Source organism: Lactuca sativa, chromosome 4 (genome assembly GCF_002870075.4).
Source record: "Lactuca sativa cultivar Salinas chromosome 4, Lsat_Salinas_v11, whole genome shotgun sequence".
Taxonomy (NCBI): Eukaryota; Viridiplantae; Streptophyta; class Magnoliopsida; order Asterales; family Asteraceae; genus Lactuca; species Lactuca sativa.
Window position 1 is genome coordinate 158,309,166 of NC_056626.2, and position 21,003 is coordinate 158,330,168.

Below are 21,003 nucleotides of genomic sequence, written 5' to 3' on the forward strand. Positions count from 1 at the left end.
TAGGATGTACCCTAATTGTAGATAGCCATTCATTTCCAATCGACCTCATGCCGGTCTCGATTAAAAGTTTCAAAGTCATCATCAGCATGGATTGGTTGAGTCTTCATCGTGCCGACATTATGTGTTACGAAAAGGCTGTACGCCTTAATCTTCCGTCTAACGAAACTCTCCTTATCTATGGCGACAAACCCGTTACGAGTCTTCGTGTCATCTCAAGTATTCAAGCACATAAGTATCTACGAAAGGAATATCATGCATTCCTTGCTCACGTTGTCGATATGGGCCTAGAAACGAAAGAACTAAAGAACATTCAGGTAGCGAATGACTTTCCCGACATCTTTCCAGAATAACTGCCAGGATTACCTCCGCAACGACAAGTCGAGTTTAGAATCGACTTAGTCCCAGGAGCTACCCCAGTAGCCAAATCGCCCTACCGATTAGCACTAGCTGAGATGCAGGAATTATCTGGTCAACTTAACGAACCACTCAGCAAGGCTTTATTAGGCCAATCTTCTCACCCTGGGGAGCACCGGTCTTGTTCATTAAGAAGAAAGACGGATCATTCCATATGTGTATCGACTACAGAGAACTCAACAAACTGACGGTCAAAAATCGTTACCCTCTGCCTCGCATAGACGATTTATTTGACCAACTGCAAGGGGCGAGTTATTTCTCCAAAATTGATCTAAGATCCGGATATGACCAGTTACGAGTGCTAGAGGAGGATGTTCCAAAGACAGCCTTCCGAACTCGTTATAGACACTACGAGTTCGTGGTGATGCTATTCGGATTGACCAATGCACCGGCAGTATTCATGGACTTGATGAATATAGTATGCTGTCCTTACTTGGATCAATTCTTCATCGTCTTCATTGATGACATCCTGATCTACTCTCGAAGTAAGGAAGAGCATGGCGATCACCTGCGACAAGTTCTAGGAACTTTACGAACGGAGAAGCTCTATGCGAAGTTCTCTAAATGTGAATTTTGGATCCGAAGAATCGAATTCTTAGGACATGTGGTTAGCAAAGAGGGAATCCACGTGGACCCATCCAAAATTAAGGCCATTGAGAACTGGTCAGCACCGAAGATGCCTACAGAAATTCGTCAATTTCTAGGTCTCGCAAGCTACTACCGACATTCATACATAACTTCTCTCGAATTGCGAAGCCTCTTACAACATTGACCCAAAAGGGCGTGACCTTTGACTGGAAAGAGAAACAAGATAAGGCTTTCCAAACGTTGAAATGAGCCTTACGCACCGCACCGATACTATCCCTCCCCAAAGTGATAGAAGACTTCGTTGTATACTGCGATGCATCCAACCAAGGGCTTGGTTGTGTTCTGATGCAACGAGGTAAGGTCATTGCCTATGCCTCAAGGCAGCTGGAGACACACGAAGTCAATTACACCACACACGATCTTGAGCTGGGGGCAATTGTGTTTGCCCTGAAGATCTGGAGACATTACCTGTATGGCATAAAAAGCACCATTTTTACTAACCACAAGAGTTTACAACACATATTCGATCAAAAGGAACTCAACATGAGACAACGACGGTGGTTCGAGCTACTCAATGACTACTAATGTGAAATTCGTTATCATCCAGATAAAGCCAATGTAGTAGCAGACGCCCTAAGTCGGAAAGAATATTCTGGTCGAAGGGTCAAATCGTTGACAATGACTATCCATTCACACTTGTCTACACAAATTCAGGAGGATCAGCTTGAATCCTTGAAACCTGAAAATGTGGCGGGTGAATCCCTTAGAGGAATGGATAAGAACTTAGAAACCAAGGGTGGAGGGGCCTTATATTTCATGGGCCGGATCCGGACACCAAAACACGGTGGCTTCCGAGACTTGGTCATGACCGAGCCGCACAACAATCGGTATTCCATCCACCCAGGTTCAGATAAGATGTATCTGGATCTTAAGAAGTTATACTGGTGGCCTAACATAAAAGCAGAAATTGCTACCTTCGTGAGTAAATGCCTTACTTGCGTAAAGGTTAAGGTCGAATACCAGAAACCCTTTGGTTTACTACAACAACCAGAGATACCAGAATGGAAGTGGGAGCAAATCACTATGGATTTCATAACCAAGTTTCTCAAGACGACGGGTGGACTTGATACCATATGGGTCATCGTCGATAGATTGACCAAGTCTGCACACTTCCTGCCTATCAAGAAAACTGACAAGATAGAGAAGCTTACGAGAACATACATTAGGGAAATGGTACGACTGCATGGTGTTCCTATATCCATTATCTCCGATAGAGATAGTAGATTCACTTCGAGGTTCTGGCAGTCATTACTAAGTTCCCTAGGAACAAGGCTAGACATGAGCACAGCCTACCATCCTCAGACCAACGGAAAAAGTGAGAGGACCATCCAAACACTGGAAGATATGCTGAGAGCTTGTGTGATTGATTTTGGGAAGGCATGGGATACTCACTTACCCCTTGTAGAATTTTCCTACAATAACAATTATCATATGACCATCAAAGCAGCTCCATTTGAAGCCCTTTATGGCCGGAAGTGCAGATCCCCTCTATGCTGGGCTGAAGTGGGTGACACAAAGTTAGCTAAAGGACGAGTTCCTGAGAGCACTCTCACTGGTCCGGAGATCATTCGAGAAAAGACAAAGAAGATCGTTCAAATCCGTGAACGATTGAAAGCCTCTAGAGACCGACAGAAAAGCTACGCAGACAAACGAAGAAAATCTTTGGAATTCCAGGTGGGAGACCGCGTTCTTTTGAAAGTCTCACCCTGGAAGGGCTTGATACGCTTCGGTAAGAGTGGGAAGCTCAATCCAAGGTACATAGTGATGGTTTTTAGCCATAAGATAGAACATCCTATGTGCTCATGCAAACCCTAATACTTGGATCTAGGTTTCTTTATTGTACATCCAATTCATCCAAGACTTTAAACCCTCGATCTAGCACACTATTAATCATATTAACATAAGAATGGGTTTAGATCTTACCTTGATTGTTATGTAGCAATAACAATCTAAAATCCTCCTTGTAATGGCTTTAGAATGCTTAGAGTCACAAGTGTCACTCCTCTAATGGCTCACAAACACCAAGAGCAAGAGGATGAAGAATAATGAGAGAGGAGGCTTCCCAAAAACGTCCATAAACCCTAGTGGAACTCTTAGCCACGTTTTTGGGGTTTAAGGGTACTATATATACCTGTAGGCTATTAGGGTTTTCAACTAGGAAACCCTAATCTGACTGCTTAAGCCCAAAGCAGCCCATGGACCCTTTAGAATATCCCTTGGACGATTTCTAATGGGTTTCCCCATAGAACTTGTCCAACCTATTATTCCAAAGTGATCCATAGCCCAAATTCAATTATCTTATAATTATAGTTCCAGTCCCTTAAGTTTAATTAATCTCTTTTACTCCATAATTCATCCTATCAAGTTGCTTTGGTGAAGGCAACCCAAAAGGACCATGCACCATCGGGTCAAGTACATACCAAAATAGTTATGGACTTAGACACTAATCCAACAGTCTCCCACTTGGATAAGTCTAATAACTATTCTGCGTATGACTTCAGATTCTGATCTGCAATCGTAGCTTTCAAAAACCGCTGTCAACTTTGATCTTATCATATACACGTCCTTTAGATAAGGGATCATATATTCCTCCGTTCTAGATATCATATAGAATGAGACATGGATTTAAATCATTCTCTCATCTATGTGTTGTTTCCCGATTTCTGATTTATGATGACTGACAAAAGACTACAATTGAACACATCAAATTAGTCCCGGCTTGGCCAAGAGCTTAGGTGCCATCACTAAATCATCGAGGGCCCCACAGTTATCGCTTTCATCCTACTTTGGATAAGAGGAACAGATAAACTTTGATTCAATGCTTACTTGCACTCACTCACCGAATCACACACAACAATATGTTTTATGACACCAAGTTACTAGTGCGTTTACATATTATCAATGTGTAACCGACTCGCAAGATACAACTCGCACATCTCGGTTTCAAGAATATAAGATATTATCGTCTCACCAATCACTCGTGATAAAATCCATGAAGTTATCCAAGTGAGCGTGGGTTTAATCCAATGCTCAAATCATATTCATAAGCACTCATGAACGTTGCAGCAAACATTTGCTTATGTCTAATACACTTTAGACAATCTACACACCAATTCACGACAGTCTTCATTCATACTTACTTCCAACATATGAATGACTGTGGTCCGTTCGAATAATTTGATTGTTGTGAACCAATTAAATTATTCAGGAAGTCAAAACATGCAAAGTGAAACACAGGAATAATACTAATCCCATATGGCCACAAACTCTGGGTATAAATAAAACATTTTATTTAATCACCATATTGATTACTCATTATTTGTTGTTTCGGGTAATCAACTTCTTACTTGAATTATTACTACACTTGTCCCATGCTCTCAACATGCACACAATGTTTACCTACGGTCCTTACTTTGTGAAATAGATCAAATGAACACATTTCCAATCATACTCATTTCACAACTCCCAATCCTTATCATAAGTATAAGAATATCAAATTCTTATTACTTATGCTAGATTCTAACATTTTATGCAATGATTCTTTCATAAAGTCATAGCTCAAAATCATCAAGACTTGGCTAATCTCTATCAGAAACAATTCTATAGATATGATGTCTCTCACTCAAAGTGCATTCCTTTGAACATCCTTCTTGCATAAAAGTTTCTAATCTAGATATAGATTCTCAATATCCAACTCCCAATGTGGAAACATTTCCATATTTGCCATATGACAACTCATTCTTAATAGAATCTTATCTATTCATAATAATGTCGATATGGTCCATCTAATACCATACTTCCAACTACTCACAAGCGACCAATCCTCAACGAACTTTGGATCGTCCTTTGATAGTTGTTTAATTATCTTAGTCAAAACCGATTCTTGTCCTTTTTCCCTCTTAATGTGCTAGACGTTTGGAAAATTTTAGAATGGTCAAATTTTATAGCATCTGCAATCGATCCTTTACCTGAAGCATATGGGATACAATGCATAAATTCTTACATGCTATGTATCCTTGACTAAATTTATTAACATTCCATAACCTAATCCTTTAGATTTGAAATGAACCATAATATTCTCTCCCTTAATTATAGCAAAACAACTATTCAACCCTTACGACTTTGCAAAGTATAACTCTTGTTTTCTATAATTAATATTGCTAACTTGCAATACTTGCCTTAATAATCATACAAGCACAACTTTTATGCTCCCGCTATCATGATGATTATTATCATATAAGCATAACACTTATGCTCCCAGTAGCTTTGACATGTATTCAGAAAACAACTAAACTTCCAGAAAACAATACCTATTGAATTTCTTAAGTTCATATTTCTAATACCTAATGCTTTGATAATATTTTATCTAAGCTTTTCAAACTTATACACCTTTGCCTGAGATAGCTCATATGTGTGTCTAAACAATTCAGACTAATTGCCAAAACTCACAATTCAAATCATGGAAAGGGATACTGTAACCATAATCGAATTCGAGAATACAATTTTCACAATCACTATCTTCTTAAAATCTCTCTTAGTGAAAGCATTTCCTTACAGTCATTTTTATGAAGGAGGGAATCTTATGACACTTAGATTTTAATGGTGTATGTGTTCCTATCCATGCGAATTTGTCAAAACCAAAGTTTGTTACAAATCCAAACTCATATGGACCGAACTTTCTCAATCTTGGTTTCTTGCCTTATGGTAACACAACTACCCACCATGTCCTCCAAGTAGTTAAGCATCTTATCCTTTCCTATCAATGTACTTTTCATTGATCAGGGTGCTTGCCTTTTATGCATTCAAATGAGAACTCATAGAACTCACATACATAATTAACTCAATTGGAATGGCACAGAAACAAAATAATGTCAACACAATAGGTTGTAAACCTCAAGTCGTGTGCTAGTGATGATCGATAAGGTTTATTCTTGATTTGTTCTTGAAACCTTTCAAGACCATTAAGACTCCCACTGACTCCTTGACATATAAGATTCTCTTGTCAAGAAACATTCCTTGACAAAACAAATATTTAAGAGTTAGTGTAGTTCTTATCAAGACAAAACACTTCACAAAATTGGTCCTAGTTGGTCTTTGTATTATCCAAGACATCACAACTTTCCAATTTCAAATATACAATAATAAGAAAACCTTTTTTCAAATTCCATATTTGATGAATGTTATAAAACTTCTTAAGACTTGTCACTTAATTCACAATCTTAACTCTAAGACTTGATATTGGAACGAAGTATGATTGACTTCTTGATTTAACCATTTCTTCAATTCTTGATTCCTCTTCTCAGACATACAATTGCACTAAAACTCACTTAGAGGATCAATTGAGATATGGTTCTTAATCATTAAGACCTATCATAAAACATAATAAAAAGTACTGTCCCTTCTTCTTAGAATAGATAAACTTTTATCTTTCTGCCTACTTAATTCTTCTTATTCGTTCTGCTATTGATTGAAACTCTTTCAATCAACTCAGAATTACACTTAATCTTATAAATATAATCATATTTACTAAACCTTTAGTAAATCATGACGAATATCTTTGTCACTCTTGTGGTGGACTTGATCAACACACAACCTTGTGTACTTGATCTCCTAGTCCTTCACTTGACACTTTGTCAACGAATTAGTCTAATTTCCAAATATGAAACTTCTCATTCATCATGCAATACTTGTTGTATGATTCCAAGTTTCTATCCAATTGAAACTTGGGCGATGAGAAAATTTCCCTATTTGGTAAATTCTTGACCTTTCCACAATTAACATAATTAAGAATCAAATCCATTATTGCTAATAATAGAAACCTTCAAACATCAATTTTTTCATACACGCCATTGCAAGGATAAATAAATAATATAAAATCAAAATTTATTTTATTGCGGAAAAATTTGTCCTTACAATGCATTTCAATTGAAAAACTATGTTAATACATATTTCTTAGCAATCTTATTCTAACTCCAAGTAGTAGCTTAAGAATCTAATCTTCAAGCAATGCGATCGAAATCCATTTCTTCACGATTAGATTCAGCTCACTTCTTCCCTTAAGCTTCCTTTCTTTTCTTCGATCCTACAAAACATCGAAATGTAATCTTATCACAGCATGTATTAAGAATCTAGAATAGGAGCTTAAAAAAGTTAGTTAATAGATTTTACCTAAAGTAGAGCCATACGTTTTGAGTCTCCCATCTCTTAGATCTCTTAGCTAAATAGGGAAGCTTCGTCTCCAATTCCCTTCTCTTGGCAATAAAAGCAAATTGAATCTTTTGGAACAGCACACAAAACTACTTCTGACTTTGCCTTTCTCTTATGATCAAACTTTTCGATCATGGCATGCCTTTCGTTGCTATTTCCTATGTCCATAAAGGTCTGGAAGGCAAATCCACCAATCAACTTTGCTTTTCCAGTGCACCAAATCATTGATGATTCAACAGCAATAAGCATATAGGTGAGATCGATGAGGGTTACGTCGTGGTTCATCATATAGTACTCTCTTACGAACTCACTATATGACTCAGGAAGTGACTGAAGAACCCAGTCAACAGCCATCTCCTCACAGACAATAGATCCCAATATTCTTAACCTATCAATGTGTGACTTCATCTCTAGGATATGTGCACTCACTGACTTTCCTTCTTCATGTTTACTTGCCAAAAGGGCTTGAGTGAGTTTGAACTTTTCAATCTTTTGACCTTGTGGGTTAGGGAGAACAATAGGAGGATGTCGAGGAAGTAAAGCATGATCTCATGTTCCTCGATCGAATCGTGGAATATCATCTTCATGTGAAAAGCTTGTTCCACGGGATTTAGGAAGACCATAGTTGTCATACTTTGACATCTACAAACGGGAGAAAAATTAAATTCAAGTTAGTTGATTGATTGAGTCCTTAATAAATCACCCAAATGAGATATTAAGGCTAGGACCCAACACAATACTCTACAACCTAGAAAAGGGATGTCGTAATCTAGTTGTAGAATATTTGAAGGTAAGTGAATGACGATTCAGTAATTTCCACCATGAAAAACGAAAAATTTAAGTTTTGAATCTATTGAAAATTCCTAGATCTTTTGAGATTCATTAAACTTTTCAATGGAATGTTTAAATCTCGATATGCCCCTTTAGTTTGTGACTGGGATACCAACGATCACAAAGCGGGTGTGAATAACCATGCAAACTTACATGGTGCCCCCACATGTTACAGTCACCTATTCAATGTGCCGGTTAACCACACACGCTCCACCGAACTATGACAAACATTGAGTCACCCTTTGCTACCTTTGCTTAGAACCATTTAGTGTGCCAGTTAACCACACACGCTCCACTAACGTCTTCGCAAGGGCACAAAGTGTAATTTCATGGAATTGCATCAATTCACTTTTGCCTAAAGTAACTAAGATTAGGAATTTGTAAAAGCATTTAGTTACTTTTGTACTTCATTATACTTATAATGGAAGGTTTTTGTCCTATCCTACCTGGTCGGCTAACGACCCTCCACTAGTCAAGAGTGTGGTGGGTAAGAGTGGATACTCATTCAATCGCCATTTTAAAGGCAATTTCCTTAAACACCCCTTATAGACCAGCTTCGTGAATGAGGCCTACTAACGGTAAGACTGACTTTTACTCATACATATATATTAGACTTTTAATGTTATATATAGTATAGGGTGTATTTTACACTTTTAAAATACTAGGTGGTCAAATTTAATAATTATACTTTTAATTTAATTAAATTGTAAACCAAAACTTTATGGGTTTATTAAATCTCTCTTAATTATACACTTTAATTAATTAATAAAACCAAAAGGGTGTGATTTGAACTTTTCAAAACAATACTAGGGTTTTAGAATTTAACATTTCTAAATTAAACTTTTAATCAACCTTTAAATTCCAAAACTTGAGGGCAAGTTTTGAAACATTTCAAAACATTAGGGTTTCAACTATTTAAATTTCAAAACAAAACCTTTAAGTTCAAATTTAAACCATAAAACTTGCATGGGCACAAATGAAACTATTTCACAACACAAGGATCAAATAACAAATAATAGAAATTAAACAATTAATTTTGTCATTATCTATATTTGACCTAATTTCAATTTCTTGCAAGATAAGTTACAAAATTAATACAAATAATCAATTTTTAATCATATAAGGAAGTTATTCTCTAATCAATTGGTAATTATCTTTTGTTTAATCAAGGATATACTCAAATATAAGATAAAATTCGAATATTAAAGACCCAAAACAGTTAAGGCAAGTATCCTCATGCAAAACATCAAGAAATCCCGAAATCTGCTCTTACTGACGCTCGGACTCTCCGAGTTCCTCTATGGACTCGCCGAGTCCACATTGGAACTCGCCGAGTTCATCAGTCAGGGAGCCAAAAAATCGATTTTCAAGCTTGAACAAATAACCAAGGCATCAATACAATAGAAACCAATCAAGGCTCTAATACCACTGATGTTTTTAGCCATAAGAACATCCTATGTGCTCATGCAAACCCTAATGCTTGGATCTAGGTTTCTCTATTGTACATGCAATTCATCCAAGACTTTAAACCCAAGATCTAGCATACTATTAATCATATTAGCATAAGAATGGGGTTTAGATCTTACCTTGATTGTTATGTAGCAATAACAATCTCAAATCCTCCTTGTAATGGCTTTAGAAAGCTTAGAGTCACAAGTGTCACTCCTCTAATGGCTCACAAACACCAAGAGCAAGAGGATGAAGAATAAGGAGAGAGGAGGCTGCCTAAAAACGTCCAGAAACCCTAGTGGAACTCTTAGCCACGTTTTTGGGGCTTAAGGGTACTATATATACATGTAGGCTATTAGGGTTTTCAACTAGGAAACCCTAATCTGACTGCTTAAGCCCTAAGCAACCCATGGACCCTTTTAGAATATCCCTTGGACGATTTCTAATGGGTTTCCCCCATAGAATTCGTCCAACCTATTATTCCAAAGTGATCCATAGCCCAAATGCAATTATCTTATAATTACAGTTCCAGTCCCTTAAGTTTAATTAATCTCTTTTACTCCATAATTCATCTTATCAAGTTGCTTTGGTGAAGGCAACCCAAAAGGACCATGCACCATCGGGTCAAGTACATACCAAAATAGTTATGGACTTAGACACTAATCCAACACATAGGGCCTTTTGATATTCTTTCTAGAATCGGCCCTGTAGCTTACAAACTCAATCTACCCAACGAACTCAGTAACATACATTCTACATTCCATGTCTCCAACCTGAAAAATTGTCTGTCTGACGAGACTCTTGTAATTCCACTCGACGAGATCGAAATCAATGAGAGCCTCAACTTCGTGGAAGAACCTGTAGAGATCATGGACCGTGAGGTCAAGCAGACGAAGCAAATCCGCATCCCGATAGTGAAGGTTCGCTGGAACGCCAAGTGAGGACCTGAATTCACTTGGGAACGAGAGGATCAGATGAAACTGAAATATCCTCATCTATTTGCTTAGTTATTTGTAACTACTTATTTGCATAAACACTAATTTCAGGACGAAATTCCTTCTAACGGGGGGATGATGTGACAACCCGAAATTTCTATTCTCACTTCAATAGAAATCAGAATTGTTCCTGCTATCTGTTAAGCATTTTGGAGTTAGTTTAAGTGTTTTAAAGCTTAGTACTTCAAGGAATAACTAGAGAGAGGATGCCCTAGGTTCATTGTGCATCATTTTCGCAAAAACTCCAAGAGTTAGAAGTTTTCGGCCCAACTGGTGTTTGGACCGAAAACCCCCATGACTATATATATGACACTTAACCATATTTGTCACTTTTCACTCTTTCAGGAACAAGAACCAAAATCCTCTCAAGTATCATCCGATTTTTCCTTCTAAATCTTTTAATTGTAAGTGTTTCTTACCCTATCTAGTTGATTCCTTCCATATTCAAGTGTTTTTACATGATTTCATCCATGAAATCATTCCATTTATGTAGATCTTCAAGTGTTCTTAGTTACACCAAGAACACACACTAGTGTTTTGGGCCGAAAACACCCTTCTTTGCTTCCATATTGTAAGTATCTATCTCCTATGCTTGTTATCTAGTAAGGATACTTAATTTAGAGCCTTGAAAACATCCATTTATCCAAGAACAAAGGTGTTTTCGGTCTAGTGCATCTCCTTAGACCGAAAACCCTTATGAAAGGTGCAAAATGACTTTAAGCCTTTCCTTATGCTTAGTATTGAGTCTAGAACTCTTATTTTCTTGTTGAAAACCTTTTGGACCAAAAACCTTTTGGATCGAAAACCACAAGAAACATACCACTTGGACCGAAAACTCCTTTAAGTGGCTTTACAACCCTTATATGCAACCCTTGGTACTTCTAGCACTTGAATCAAAGTGTTTTCCATTGTCCTAGGGTGTCTTAACTTGGTTAATTAGTTATTAAATGACTAATTTGATACATATATGTGTTATTATATGATAAATAGGATCCATGTGTGTGCTCAAATCTTCACTTGACACTTAGCATCTTATACCATCCGTTCATCCATACCACTCACTACAGGTGAGTTTATACCCCTTAATTAACCTTTGAAATGTTATTAAATGTTTATAAATGCTTTTATGGGGGGGGGGATACAAGTTGAATCATGTTAGTTATTAGATCAATCACATGTGATTTATAAGTAGCATACAAATGGACTTTCTATACTTTAAACTGTTTTACCAAACAAATGACTCCAAACTGTTTATCAAACTACTTTACACGTCAAAATCTTTATCATATTCACTTTTGTATACTAAACCTTTCTTTTATAGTTTTTAAACTTATATATTGATTAAAACCATGTCTACTATACATATATATATATATATATAATTATATAAATAAGGTTTGAAGGACTTAGAACTGATAACCCACTTTACTTCCTGTCCTTGTTTGGTTGTGGTCTTAAAGTATCCAGTTGTTTGTCCGAATGCCATTGAATCCTTACTTATATATTATGTATATGTGTATAGATATAAAGACTTTTATCTCAGTTCAATACATTTAGTCATGCAAACAAGTTTACTAATTAACTATAATAGGTATAGTTTAGGGTTATACTACTTACTACTTCTAGTTCAATGAAGCATACAAGAGTTAGTTCATTCATGAGTCATTACATACTACTATGAGAACACATACAATTATACTATGATGAGAACATATACAACTATACTATGATGAGAACATATACAACGATATTATGATGAGAAACAATACATTCATTACACAAGTACATACATTACATATACAAGTATACTATGACATCAATGTGATCCACTGTATCGGAGCATGCCTTCATTGTCTTGGCCCGAGTTGTAACCAAAATCTTCTGGAGGGAGAGCGTGAGTTTGTGTATAGATCTATACTGGATTGACTATCCTACACCTTGTTGCTAGGTACAGCGGGACCTGCAGGTCTTCGGGTGCCAAATGTCATACCTTTTGACGACTTACATTGTCGTGTTTCATATTCGATCGTATGGTACAATTAATCACACAATACCTTGATATAAATCCGGTTTAAGGTAGTTAGTACAATAGTAGTTCCTATAATACAACACTACAGTACTACATTAATTTACCCTTTACATTTATTTCGTGATTAGTTCGCTTCACATTAATGTACAAACTATATTTTGATAATGATAGTTACACTTGGGAAAATTACACACTTTTACAAGAAACAAACATACAAAACAGTTGTGCCTTGGTGGAAGGCAACTTTTAGTAGAAAATATAGGATTTTCTAGGAGTTACAAACTTTTACAAACACTTACAAACATTCACATACTTTTACTACAAACGTTTACAAATTCGTACCTCAAACACCGTTTCAATCATTTTGATGCAAACATAGACACTAAATACTTATGAACTCACCAGCTTTAATGCTGATAAACTCTTTCAAAATAACTTGTATTCTCAAGTCATCAATAGACAGGTACCAATGCCAGCTTTTGAGAAGATGGAGCGCTTTCAAGACTCATCTAATATTTTGATTTATGTTTTGGTGTCGTATATACTACAGAACACATTTGTATTAAAATTATATATTTAGTGCAATGGATGATGTTGTTTACTTGCTTACTATTATACTGTGTTGTGATACTGTACATGACGTCCTCCGCCCCATAACGTTTCTGTCGTTCTTGGTTTTGGGGTGTGACACAAGGTATGTAAATAATCAGCAAACTAAAGAGACGGGTACATGTTCATTAAATGAGATAAAGGGTATTATTGGAAACAAATATGTTATTAGTTTATTACATTGTATGTTAAATATGATTTACTAAAAGAGAAAACAAAATATCCCAATGTCGTCTACGATCTTCCCCGAGCGATCCTCACCTTCTTCGATTCTGGTGCCGACGATTCCTCCTCCTCCATAGGCGACGTCGGCGAGTCGCATCTTCAGAATCACATCTAGGTCATTATCATAGTTTTTTTTGGGGGGAATACGTGAATCAACAAATCGACGGATCATTGGAGATTGATGATCTACCAAAATCAATGTCGATTTCCTTGACAATCACCACAAGGTTGCAATCCACCACCGCCTTCCTCCAACTCTACAATCACCCATTAAAAAATGAAACCTTTCTCTCCTCTCATCCACTATTGACAATTCTCTAGATTAGACTGCTAACGACTCATACAAACCAAAGGACAAACAACATCCATTTCTCAAGAGAATCTCCTGCTCCAAGTTACCTTCAATCGGTAAGTTGACTTTCCTAATATTTCTTTCTTTGCTCGCAGTCAAAATCATGATCAGATCGAATCATACCTTGTTAATTAATGACGATTCACTTAACCAATAACCAGAAAACCCTAGGTTAGGGTTTAATTCGTTCTGTGTTATAGTCGTTGCTTGTTTGTTTCCCGATGTAGTACTTTTACAAATTGTATTGTTATTTTCATTTCAATGGGGTTTTGCAGCGCTTTCAGTAGCTTTTTACTTCATATGCTACCTAAGAAGCGACCTGCTGAAGTAATACATTGATTACATTTTGGGAATGAATGAATGCAGGTGATGGTATTATATATCAACAGATTATTACAATTATCGATTCTTTAGTGCGAAAATCAAATTGCCAACGAAGTACCCCACATGAATCGTCTTCGCATTTTACATATGTAATCTTCATCGCCTGATTTCAATTTTGTTTTCGTTTTACTTTTTCTCGTCAACATTTTGTGATTGATTTGAGGAAGTTAGGGAAAAATTCGGTTTATTAATAGAGTCTTAGTAGAAGCAAAACTTAGTTCAGTCTATTGCTCAAAAATTTGATGATCAAGAGTTTTTTTAACCAGACGAATTGTAGTTAGAGCGTCTTCCTACTATGGTTGCTGGAGTATATTCAAATGACAACAATATACAGCTGGAAGAAACTACTCAGTTCTGTAAATTTCTTTCAATAGGTACAAACTATAAACCATTTTTTTTCTAATTTTTGTTCATTTCCAAGAACAAACGTTTGCATACTAGTTGTTTCATCAAATGCCTAAGAAGGATTTATACATGTGATTCACATGTAACTCACATGTGATTTACATGTAAATAACATATGATTCACATATGATTCATATATGAATCACATGTGCTTCACATATGAATCACATGTGATTTATATGTGAATCACTTGTGGTCCACATTTGAATAACATGTGATTCACATGTAAATCACGTATGATTCACATATGAATCATATGTAAATCACATGTAATTCATATATGATGTCTTATGTAAATCTGATTCATATGTGAATCACATGTGAATCGCATATGATTCACATGTGATTCACATGTGAATCGCATGTGATTCATATGTGAATCGCATGTGATTCATATATTAATTACATGTGATTCACATGTAAATTACATGTGATTCACATGTAAATTACATTTGTATTTTTGTGAGTGTTTTTGCATTAATATGTTTTTTTTTTAATTTTTTGGTAGATTTGGAAGAAATTATAGTGAATATTGAAGAGTTGAAAAATAATAAATTGAAGAAATTATGGTGAAATTTTGTAGCATTTTTTTATATTTTATTTAGTATCGAATAAAATATTTATCCTATTGTGTTTATAAATTAGTAAATAAATTAGATTTTCTGATGATTTCCATACGAATATTATAGTGAATGAAATATACTTAAAACGTTGATTTTTTTGGTTAAAAAATTATGTGTTTTTTAAATATTCTACTTTTTTTAAAATGTTTATTGATTTTTAAAAATTTACTGTTTTTAAAAAAAATGGATTTTAAAAAAAATGTTTTCAATTTTTTTTTCAAAAATTATTGTTTTCTATAAAAATTAAAATATCTACAATTTAAAAAAAATTACTATTTTAAAAAAAAATCCAAAAATTTGGTTTATTATATAATTTTTTAGACATTTCTATTAATATTTTGAATAACACAAAAAATTAAATACTAAAGTCATTTTTTCCTGTAAAGAACCCATTTCGGTACTAAGGATAGGTTGATAACCCACAACGGAAGACATTCTACCCAACAAGGCGAATACTTCAGATCTTGCTTTGACAAATCAAAAGATATCGTCAATAAATAAAAGTACATCTTGATCATTAACATCTCATACATATTTCGCCATAGTTAGGCAGTCAAACCAACTCTAATACGAGCTCCTGATGGTTCATTCATCTGATCATAAACAAGAGCTACTTTTGATTCTAGAATATTGAGATTGGTAAGATTATGATTATGCCCTTAATGAATTAATTTTGATCTAACACTCTACTTTTATTTCTCGGGAAACTATGAGTTCTCAACTGACCCGATCTCACCCCTATATATATATATATATATATATATATATATATATATATATATATATATATATATATATATATATATATATATATAGATGTTCAATGGAAAACAAAAAACCCTAAAAGTTATTAAAATGCATAAAAAAATACGAAGACATCACAAAACTTTTTTTTGAAATTTTTTATCAAAAAATCGCAACTTTTAGGTCAAAATCGCTGAAAAAAAAAGATTTGATTTTTTTTTACAAAAATAAAAATTGATTTTTTTTCAGCGAAATTGTAGAAAATGCTGCGAGTTTTTGATAAAAAAAATTTAAAAAAAAGTTTTGTGATGTCTTGATATTTTTTTATGTATTTTTATGGTTTTTTTGTTTTCCAAATAACCTTTCTCTCTCTCTCTCTCTCTCTCTCTATATATATATATATATATATATATATATATATATATATATATTAGAACGGAAAATCTATTTTTCTTTTAAACTACTCATAAATCATTTATGTTTTTAAAATCACTTATGTTTCTAACTGTACTTGACTATACTTAGGAGAAAAAACAAAACTGGTTACTATTGGTTTACAAACCTTTTGCCTTAAAAAAAAGATAATAAACGTTTTATTTAGTTGGTGCGTTGGACTATTATTATTATTATTTATTTATTTATTGCAGATTTTGTCAACGAACTTGCAAAAAATCCGTGGATGGGGATAGTCTAAAATCACATTTATACACGTAGAAAATAGTAGCATCATATCATATTAAAGTTAATAATCAACAACCCCATCCCCCTACTTTCCTCCGATCAATCAATCAATGTTGTTTTCACCGATTTTTGAAATTAATAACAACATTCAAATACTATGTTCGTTAGAAGCTCAAAATTTGGCTTTTAGTTTGTAATTCGCCAATAAAAACACAAAAGCGACTCACTTCTCCAAACACAACCACACTTATTTCTTCCTTCTTCACACAAGTCCCAATCCATTTCAAACACCTCAAAAACGATGACCCACATCAAAGATTTCCTCGCCGGAATCTTGAACTCCGGTAAGAACATTAACTTAACCAACAAAAGAAAAAAGATCTTCTTAACTGCTTTTGCATCAATCCTACTACTCTCCGCTCTAATCGGCATTGTGGTCGGAGTCAAATCTCGAAACTCCACCACAGAAACCATCACAGTTTCAGCCGCTCACGCCGTCGTAAGATCATCATGCAGCGCCACGTTGTACCCAGACCTCTGCTATTCCGTCATCAGCAGCCACCCAGGTATGCACAAAAATATCAAAAAACAAAAGGACGTGATCGAGCTTGCTGTTAATATAACAACTAATGCCGTCGAACATAACTACTTCCACATAAAGAAGCTCACCACTCGCAAAGGTCGGTCGCAGCGCCAGATCGCCGCCCTTCACGACTGCCTGGAGATGGTATCGGAGACATTGGACGAGCTCCACGATGTCATGAAGGACCTCGAAGAGTATCAAACCAAGAGATCGCTCAGGCAGCATGCCGACGACCTCAAGACGCTAATGAGTTCCACCTTAACCAACCAGGAAACGTGTCTCGACGGCTTCTCCCACGACACGGCGGACAAGAACCTCCGGAGATCCCTGAAAAAAAGCAATGACTGGGTGGAGAAAATGTGCAGCAATGCATTGGCCATGATTTGTAACATGACGAGTATAGATTTGGCGAATGAGAGGAAACTTAACGGGAGGAACTTGAAGGAGGAGGTGAATAATGTATGGCCGGAGTGGTTTTCAGCTGGGGACAGGAGGTTGTTGCAGTCAGAGACGGCGGTGACGCCAGACGTTGTGGTTGCTGCGGATGGTAGTGGAGACTATGACACGGTGGCGGCTGCGGTGGAAGCAGCGCCGAAGAAGAGCAAAACAAGGTACGTGATTAGGATTAAATCCGGGGTATATCGGGAAAATGTGGAGGTGGCGAAAAGCAAAACTAACATAATGTTTATGGGAGATGGAAGAAACGATACGATCATCACCGGAAACCTGAGCGTGAAAGGAGGAACCACCACCTTCAAGTCCGCCACCGTCGGTTTGTCTTCTTATCTCTTTTTTCTAATTTTTCTAAATAACAAAAAATTTATTTTGTACTTTTAAATTTTTTACCCTGTTTTTTTTTTTTTTTTTGCATTAAAAAAATATTATTATAAACTGGCTCTCGTGTTTTCGATATAACCGTATGCATATTCTGTCTTTATTGGTAGATAAATGTGCCCATACAGTCTGTCGTACATTCAATTTATTTTGAAAATGGACAAAAGTCTAATCACTAATATATAAAAAAGTAATTTAATATAAGGATCTGTTTTTTGTTTAATAGTATATATTTGTGAATGATTTTTTTTTAATAAACAAACATTCTTCTTAGTTATGGTAATCCAACTGTCTTTGTATTTTTAACTATGATTTCAATATTTTGTCTAGATATTTACTGGAAGAATTTTCTTCTTAAACATCAAAATATTTAACCAATTTAATTTCTAAATATCATATTTACCCTTCATAAAATTTCTAAATATTATATTTACCCTTCATAAAATTTCTAAATATTATATTTACCCTTGATAAAATTTCAAAATATCATATATCTCCTTTTTAAACATCAAAATATCATATATATATATATATATATATATATATATATATATATATATATATATATATATATATATATATATATATATACCCTTTTTAAACATCAAAATATTATATATATACTTTTTAAACATCAAAATATCAATGATAATATCTAAAATATTCTCTATGTACAACATGATAATAATCAACAACAACAAAAACTAAACAATCAAAATATACATTCAATAGAGAGGGTTGAAGATGAATCTTTTTGTTTGTCAAGAGAGCAACATTCCAACAATTTAGAAGTTCACATTCCAGTATAATAGACGTAAGGATAATATAGTTAAAATTTTTAATTATTATAATAATTCTAAGGTATAAAAATGATTATAAAATATTAAAAACATTATAAAAAAAGATTTTGGCAAATATGATATTTTGAAGGTTTATAAAGGGTAAATATAATATTGAGAAATTAAGCTGGACAAATATGATATTTTAAAGTTTAAAAGGGATATGTATGAAATTCTCCCATATTTATTAGAGTAAATTATAAATTTAAAACACTTTACATAATATTGTAAATTCAGTTCAAAATTTAAAAATGTCTCAATGTTGTGAATGTGGTGGTTATTATTATTTTTTTTTTCAAAATTACAAGTTTAATTCAAAGTATAAAGTTATTCTATATGAGGTAGGGACGTCGTTATCAAAAATTCAAAATGCAACATAAAGGCAACATCTAAATTCAAAAGTTAACCATGTTCCACTGTCTATCATAATGGCAAACACAAAAGCGAAGATTTTTGGTATATTATCCATGTGACTATGAAAAGAGTGGCCCACTTTTCTTTTAACAAAACAAATATAAATCCATACATCATGATCGATGATTGATGATTAAAATAAAAGAGAAAATCATAACAATATCTAAAATGGGGACGTTTCAACAAACAAAATGATTTTTTTATACTCTATATATAAATAATTTATTTTGTAATGAGACCATTTTGACGCAAAAGTTCTTTTTGAATGCTTTATCACTAAAAAAAACCTGACAAAAGTTTATGCATTTCGTAATGATAGAAATACTAGTGACTTTTTTTTGTGAAAATAAGATTTTCTTTTTGTTGTGAACAGTCGTTTTGAATCAGAAAATAATAATAATATATTTTATCTAGTGGTGGGGAGTCATTTTGCAATCAGATTCATTGTAAAATTGATTTTTTCTTTTTTTGAAAAAAAAAAGCCAAAAAGTTTGTTCATTTTATTACTTTTTGATTTTCTAAAAGTGTTGGTCTTTGATTTCGATTAAATTGAACTTTTTTACATAATTAGTCCTTCAATTATACATGTTATACTATAAATATCAACATACATTCACATCCATTATGTTATCATCGGTTTACATATTTACACAACATTATTTGCAAAATAATTTATTGTGGTGTTGATACATCATGCAGCTGTCGTAGGTGATGGGTTCTTGGCTCGAGACATAACATTTGAAAACACCGCCGGAGCTGAAAACCACCAAGCGGTTGCTCTCCGTGTGGGCTCAGATTTTTCCGCTTTCTATCAATGCGACATTTTGGGACACCAAGACACTCTTTACATCCACCGTAATCGTCAATTCTACATCAACTGTTTGATCGCCGGCACCATTGATTTCATCTTCGGCAACGCAGCGGCGGTGTTCCAAGACTGCGACATCCATGCACGCCTCCCTGGACCCGGTCAAAAGAACATGCTCACAGCCCACAGCCGAACCGACCCTAACCAAAACACAGGGATTGTGATTCAAAAGTGCAGGATCGGAGCCACTTCTGATCTCCAACCGGTGATAGGGGATTTTCCGACGTATCTAGGGCGGCCGTGGAAAGAGTTTGCAAGGACGGTGGTGATGCAGTCGGTGGTTAGCGATGTGATTCATGAAGCTGGATGGCATGAGTGGAATGGGGACTTTGCATTGAACACGTTGTATTATGGTGAGTACGAGAACACAGGTGAAGGGTCGGAGACTTCTGGTAGAGTAAAATGGGAAGGTGTCAAGGTGATTACTAATGCTTCGGAGGCTGAAGTGTTTGCCCCAGAAAACTTCATTGCAGGCCATAGCTGGTTAAGCTCTACTAGCTTCCCTTATTCCCTGGGTTTATAAACAGTGGTCTAAGGAAATCTAATTTATTATTTAATAATCGAGTAGCTTGATCGTAAACGAAGCAACTATTAATTGTTTGGGTGTGACGTGATACGTAATCTACATAAAAGATTGAGAGAGAAATAGTGATATATATTGATTTTATTATATTGATTAAACGAATACAATACCTTGTCTATTTATACATCTTGTGTTAACTTGTTTTAGATAAGCATAAGGAGACTAAGTAGATCTATAATGCATTAAATTTACTTACTATATAAATTTACGTTATTTTTTCTATTTTTCTATAATGCATTGAACTCAATAGAGTTCAATAAAATATATATTTAAGAGTTCCATATCT

The 21,003-nt window shown here is 34.8% G+C and overlaps 1 protein-coding gene across 1 annotated transcript; it reads left to right on the plus strand.

Moving 5' to 3' along the window:
• Window positions 1–16,663: 16,663 nt before the first annotated feature.
• On the plus strand, window positions 16,664–20,780 carry LOC111906888 (pectinesterase). The gene is made up of 2 exons (XM_023902661.3): window positions 16,664–17,951; window positions 19,966–20,780. The coding sequence occupies exons 1-2, from the start codon at window positions 16,898–16,900 to the stop codon at window positions 20,655–20,657; spliced, it is 1,746 nt and encodes a 581-aa protein (XP_023758429.1). The 5' UTR covers window positions 16,664–16,897; the 3' UTR covers window positions 20,658–20,780.
• Window positions 20,781–21,003: the final 223 nt, after the last annotated feature.

Bases quoted from the DNA above. Each gene is read 5' to 3' on its own strand.
- LOC111906888 (XM_023902661.3), top strand. From the start codon at position 16,898: ATGACCCACATCAAAGATTTCCTCGCCGGAATCTTGAACTCCGGTAAG. The intron at 17,952-19,965 runs GTTTGTCTTCTT...TACATCATGCAG, and splicing joins CTTCAAGTCCGCCACCGTCG to CTGTCGTAGGTGATGGGTTC.